Genomic DNA, 6,781 nt, shown 5'->3' with positions numbered 1-6,781 from the left:
TTCTATCATAATACTTCACTTTATTCTCGGAAAAAATACAGAGCCCGATAAAATACAATGTAGTGGTAAAATTATAGATAAAGCAAATTTTGAAAGTACTTATAAGTACTGGAAGACGAAACGCTGGCTGGCTTTCCACTCGACGATCTGACAACATCGTGAGAGTCCCAGGCAACCGGTGGATGCAAGTGGCGAGAGAGGGAGAGGCCTTTGTTCAGCAATGGACGTCTTCCAGCTCACAATGATGAGAATAATGACTTATAAGTAGGTAGGCAAATCAATTGTTCATATTTATTAGACCTGGGCTCTCTAACTTAGAGAATAATCGTGCTTGAAAATCCCTCACAAGTTAAAAGGATAAGTTCTGCCGGTGTTGACTCGGTACGTTCCGGCCCTGAGGAAAAATCTTTAATTAGTTGAAGTCATTTTTAATCTCCGTCGAACCAGCGACAGTCCCCATTATGAAAAGAGAGGTCTTCAGTGACCTAATAAACCACAGTTGACGCAATTTACCGCTGACACTCAATTGTATAAAAGTTATAAAATACTAAAGTGAGGGTGAGGATTCCTTTATTTTTTCTGTTTGCGACTTTTTTACGGCTGAAATGAAATTTCGAGGGCGACTTGTGCATAGCGGTTTTAAAAGATGCAATGTTGATTAAGTTGGATATATTTTCCACGAGATATATTTTACAATGATGCTGCGAGTAGTGAAAATTGTGTTGACATGTCGGGAGCTTACAATTAAAGGGTCTACATCTCGTAGAAAACATATCTAATCTTTGGCAAATTAATTAGTGGTTTAATTAGTTAAAGCAAGTGATTGTATTAAAACACAAAATGTTATTATAGTAACCTACTGTTTTGCTTTCTAGTAGATCTGTATCGCTCCTTAAACACTAGGTAATGAAATAGCAAATTATGGCGTCGTCTATAGATACTAGTTTCATTTTAGATTAAAAATTTAACGGTTAGTTTCACACATTCGTATTTTTTAATGAATTCGATGTTTTTGAAAGTCGTGTTAACTGCTACCTTTAAAGCTTGAATTACTTAATAATTATACAGTTGTGGTCATATAATTAAGAACGATTTTTTATAGAGAAGATTTTTTCAAACTGACAAGTGTTACTAACTGCATGTATATTTTGTACTTCTCTCGGTATCGTAAAACAATTCCGTACTAGCGGTAAATTCATTTATACATATAATTGGCTAAAAATAAATATATAAACTTTATACATTACATCTAAACCTAGTATTACTACTTACTGGCTGGTCATATAATTAAGAACGCTGAATAGTTTATTTTTATTCAAATTTATATAGAGAACGGACGGCCACTTTGTGGTTTTAGGTTATTATTCGAATAATTTTGGCGCCATTTAGTGCCGTAAAAGTCTTAAAGGCGATTGCTTCATATAAAAACAATGGGGAAAAATTAAAGTTGTGATAAATCTACAAGAGAAGTAATACTAAAACTTCGCGACAAGAATTGGTCGTATAAACACATAGCCGATCATCTGCAATGTTCAAAAACTATGGTTTTCCACGCCATAAAGCATTTTGCCACGTATCAAACTACTTCAAATGTTCCGCGTGTACCTAGACAAAGAAAGTCATCTCGTCGAGATGATCGAAATATCGTTCGTTTGGCAAAACAAAATCCTTTTAAAGGGTCTAATACCGTCTAATAAGTTAAGAAAAAAATATTTTGGCGAAAACAACCCTTCAGCAATCTCGGCACGCATTATTCGAAGGCGTTTGGTAGAAGAAAAGATGCACGGAAGGATAGCAAGGAAGGTGCCTATGATGAAACGGTGTCATAGGCAAGCCCGGCTTGCATTTGCAAGAAGATATGAAAACTGGACAGTCAGACAGTGGAAAAACGTTCTTTTTTCTGACGAGACGAAAATAAATAGGGTATGTTCTGATGGCAAACGATATGTAAGACGGCTTCCAAATAAAGCATTCGACCCAAAGTACACAAAAGTGACTTTAAAGCATGGCGGGAGAAATGTAAAAATTTGGGGATGTTTTTCTGGACATGGTGTTGGACCTGTTAGGCTGATAGAAGGAAACATGGATCAATTTCAATACAAAAACATACTGAAAGAAACAATGTTACCATATGCTGAAGGCGTGCTTCCGGTTATTTGGACATTCCAGCATGACAATGATCCCAAGCATACTGCACGTACCGTTAAGGAATTCCTCACATCGCAATCAGTTTCTGTCTTAGATTGGCCAGCCAACAGCCCCGATCTTAACTCAATAGAGCATCTTTGGTGCGAAGTCAAGAAAAAGGTTTCAAATCGACAGTGTGGCAATTTAAGAGAACTGTATGACGTATTCTTAGAAGAATGGAGCTCTATCTCTCTTGCGAAATGTCAAAAATTGATAGTTTCAGTGCCTCGCCGGTGTAAGGCAGTAATAAAAAGCCGTGGACATGCTACTAACTATTAATTTTAGTTAAAATGTATTAAATTGCTTTTTTTGTGTACAAACTTCACGTTAGTGTGATTTAGTTAGTCTAAGTTTCAAATAAAAAAACTTTCGAGCAGTTCAATAAATCGTTCTTAATTATTTGTCCAGCTTCATTACTATTTTAATTTGTTACTAAAGAGAATAAAAACAAAATTTGTAAAAAAATGTCAGCAATTTTATTATTTATCCTTAATCCCGTTTGCTCTATTCATGTGGCTATTTCATAACGTAACTAGTTACTTCTAAGAAGGAACCACGACTACACATGACATGATTTAGTTAAAAATAATCTGGAACTTCAAATCGTTCTTAATTACATGACCACCACTGTAAGTATTAATAACAAGCATGAGTTTGACCGTTACATTTTAATGTTAAATAAAACGAGTAAAGACGGCCCCAATCAAATGAAACGATGCATAATTACAAGTAAAATGCGCAGTGCCGCAACAAATGAAAAGTCGGGATGACGATCGTTTACAGGTTTTCCGTCGCTACAGTTACAGGTGAAGGTGCGCGAAGGACGGAAAATGATTAACTTAGAGAAAAACTCTCACCCGGTTTTTACTAAAGCATTGGTGCCTAACGTTACGGCTGGAATGCCGACGCATCGGTTCCTCGACATGTCTGTCATGTTTTCGCATCTAAGACCAACCAAGTGACCGCCCGTGTCTAAAGTGGCCACAAACAAGTGCCAAGCGCGGTCGTGGTTGCATTGGTTGTTGAAGCAGCCCGGTTGGCTGGTGCCACCGTTGACGAACAAGTCCACGGTGCCGATTGGCTCGTTGATGCCCAGAGCTCTGGTGCCGGAGAAATCTGTGTGAACGACCTCCACGAACACAGCATCGGTGGCTCGAAGACGGCGGGAAAACACGTCCCAGTTTTGGCCAGCGGGAGATAAAGCTGTAATACAATATAAAATACCTTTATTATCACAATGAAATATACTTGTACTCGTATAGGTAGGAATATTTTAGGAAAGTATTTATTTTGCATTAAAATGTAGGCTGTTTCAAAATTTGAACGGCTTGAAGACTGTTCAAAAAAAAACAAAGACGTTTGCTTATATGTGCGGATATTTATATATGCCCCTATATATGCAGCCCTATGTATGATGCCCCATAGCTGTAAAAATAAAAAATCGTATTTTTTTATTATGAAAAGGAGACTGACCACTTTTTTTGGGAGCTGGACCAAGTGCTGCCCAGACTAAAGATACAGTGCATTATGCTCGTTAGGCTAACACTAGACATATTAAAGCGCTTTAAGATCTATCCCAGGAGTCATAAAAAAACGTTTTGATGGTAACGAAATCGTTTATTTGTTACTTTAAGGGGCTGTTTCACCACTCATTGATTTTTTATTTGACGGATAAATGTGATGCCGTCTCCGTCTATTCGAACAAAAGAAACAGAGATAAAAAAATTTAATCAATGGATGGTGAAACAGGCGGTTAAAGAGTTAATAGTACAGTAGGTACTAATTGTCCCTTCGTTGATCATGTCACTCGAAAGACGACCACGGGACGGGACATAGGCGCGCATAGGGGGAAGCCTTGGGGGAAACTTCCCCCTCGTTATTTCTATGGTAATCGTCGATTTTGAAAGTATATGTTCATTTCTAATAGAAAGTAACGCACGAAACTCGTCAGAGCTATTTTCATTTCTGGACAGCATTTGGTCCAAACCTTGTCAATCTCATATACGAATCTACGACGAATTACGAAAAACACTTACCAGTTATCTTCTGCACTCTAGCGCGTGAGTCTCTGCTTACAATGCCGGCAATGTGTGCACCAACATCAAATCCTACTATGTGCACCAAGTTCCTGTTTATCTTTCCCAGAGTATCCATCCTGACCATCAGAGTTACGAGGTCGTCAGCTACGAACGGCACTGCGTTCAAAGCTGTGGCGTAGTCCATGTTGGCTATCACGGACCAGTCCACCACGATTACTACTGTCTGTTGATCGTTTATAAAAGCTGGCAATAAACAGAAGTACAATTTTAAATAAGTTTTTGAAATAAATATCTTTTTATTATAGACTACACCTTGGTTGACTGTGCTTGCATCATCATATTCAAAACAAATTTGAATTCAATCCGTTTGTAAATGGGTGAAATCCAACTTGCAGCCCCGCAATCATATATACACATTCTCTTAAATACACGACAACTTTTTTTTCATCACACTTGCTCGTAAACAGTGTCGTAACATGCAGGCTACCTTGGTTGCAACCCCCCAAATAAAACTCTTGACCTTTATGTGCTTGTCATGAAACCCGTGGTCGGTAAATAAGGCATTGCCCGTACTAATTTTCTTGTCATGAAGCATAAGGTCGGTAAATGAGTTAATTACTGCATGGCGTGCTGCTCGTGATGGCGTGCTGGTCGGGCACATGCTGCGGAGCTGGCGCTGCCAAGAGCGCAGTCGACTGTATCGGCAATTTTTGAAAAAAAAATTAGTTTTTCTTTTACAAATATTATATAATGTTACTCGCAAATGTGATGATAAAAATTGTATGTCACAGGGGCGGTACTAGAATTACTAACATCGACTCTCATCGGCTTCGGGCTTCTAATAGACTCTCGTTCGTAACTCCTTATTTACCGCCCTTAAGACAAAATGTACTATTTCTTGTCAATTTCACTAACTTTTTTACATTGCGATGGGGTCCAAATTTCTTAGTGCCAAAAGCCCAGGCATTCCTTAACACGATATTGGCAATTTGTGCACATAACATAGTATTTAATCAGTGACCATGAACCAGCACAGGAACCGCACCAACTAAATCTTAAGGTCGACGTTAGGCTAGGTATTGATAGTTTTTCCCAGAAAATACATAAAATCTTACATGATCGAAGTGAATGGGCGAACTCGCTGAAAGCCGAGCTGCTCCGGCCATGCACTACGATGGCGACTTGCTGGTTACCATCAAGAAGGGTTATTGCGTTGACCGCGGCGTCTGAGTTTTCTAACTGCACGTATTCTATTCCAGTTGAAACAGCGGCCCTGTTAATTAACGCCAATTTTAGTAATAAACCGTGGTAATAAACACTTATATTATAATAAATAACTAGCTTTTGCCCGCGGCTTCACCCGCGTGGTATTCGATTATCGCGCGCTGTTCCCTCGGGAACTATGCATATTTTGGAATAAAAAGTAGCCTATGTTACTCACTGGCTCATAAACTATCTTTATGCCAAAAATCACGTCGATCAGTCGCTCCGTTTCGACGTGAAAGACGGACAAACACACAAACATACAAACACACACACTTTCGCATTTATAATATTATTTAAGTATGGATAAATATAGAGAATTCTAATACTATGTCTAAGAATCAAGGCTAAAAGTTGTGTCACACAGTAAGTTCAGATAGTACAGGCAGAATTGTATTTTATGTTACTTTTAAGAGATAGGTCCATCCTATTCTAAGACCGGGTTAGGTAGGTACCTACCTATAATTATTGAATAAATAGGTACAAACTTAGAAACAAAAAAATACATAAGTAAGGTGGCGCTGGCCATACAGCGGGGAAATGCGGCTGGCATTATGGGCACCTTTGAGCCGGGTACGACGCGGAATGGTGGGTTTTAGGTTGTAAGTAGTTTAGGTCTTAGTTTGTAGGTTATATTATAAGTTTAGGTTAATTTTTCTATCATTTGATCTATGTATATTTTGTGTTGTTGATAATAATAAAGATTTGTCTCTTAAATACATATTAAAAATCCAAGACCCTAGAACAAAAAAAAAAAAAAAAAAGTAATTGGTTTGTTCATTTGAGAGCTACAATGCCACAGACAGACGGACATTGGCGTCAAACTTATAACACCCTTTTTCTTAGGGGTTAAAAAACAGATTAAATTGAGTTGTGACGGCACAGCCGCGAACAGACGCCTACTCAGCATGTGCTGTAGCAAGTTGTGATGGCACAGCCGCGAAACAGGCGCCAACTCAGCATGTGCTATAGCAAGTTTGTGATGGCACAGCCGCGAACAGGCGCCTACTCAGCATGTGCTATAGCAAGTTGTGATGGCACAGCCGCGAACAGGCGCCTACTCAGCATTCTGTCGGAGCCGTCCAACGACGTAGGAGTTGACGGTCATTTACTCTATTCCGGTGTTTTCCAATCTGAGGCTCGCAGTATCTTTAAAATACTAATCTCACCGTTATTTATTATCTATTTATTGTGTATGATTATTTAGTTATGTGGTATGATTATTGAATGTTTGTATTAACCAATTAAGATTATTATAATAACTGTAAGTTAGTCGCCAAATATTTTTCAAA

General features: G+C 38.4%; 1 protein-coding gene across 1 annotated transcript; it reads right to left on the bottom strand.

Annotated features, from left to right (window-relative positions):
* Nucleotides 1-5,499, bottom strand: LOC141441349 (lipase member I-like; the record flags this gene model as incomplete). The annotated part of the gene is given in 4 exon segments (XM_074106056.1): nt 1-394; nt 3,045-3,390; nt 4,224-4,469; nt 5,342-5,499. Coding segments are annotated over 4 exon segments (802 nt in total), but the record flags the coding sequence as incomplete, so codon positions are not given.
* Nucleotides 5,500-6,781: the final 1,282 nt, after the last annotated feature.

The sequence above is a fragment of the Choristoneura fumiferana genome, chromosome 2 (genome assembly GCF_025370935.1).
Source record: "Choristoneura fumiferana chromosome 2, NRCan_CFum_1, whole genome shotgun sequence".
Lineage (NCBI taxonomy): Eukaryota > Metazoa > Arthropoda > Insecta > Lepidoptera > Tortricidae > Choristoneura > Choristoneura fumiferana.
The sequence above is the reverse complement of the archived record's forward strand: the minus strand, read 5'-3'. Positions and strand labels throughout refer to the sequence as shown.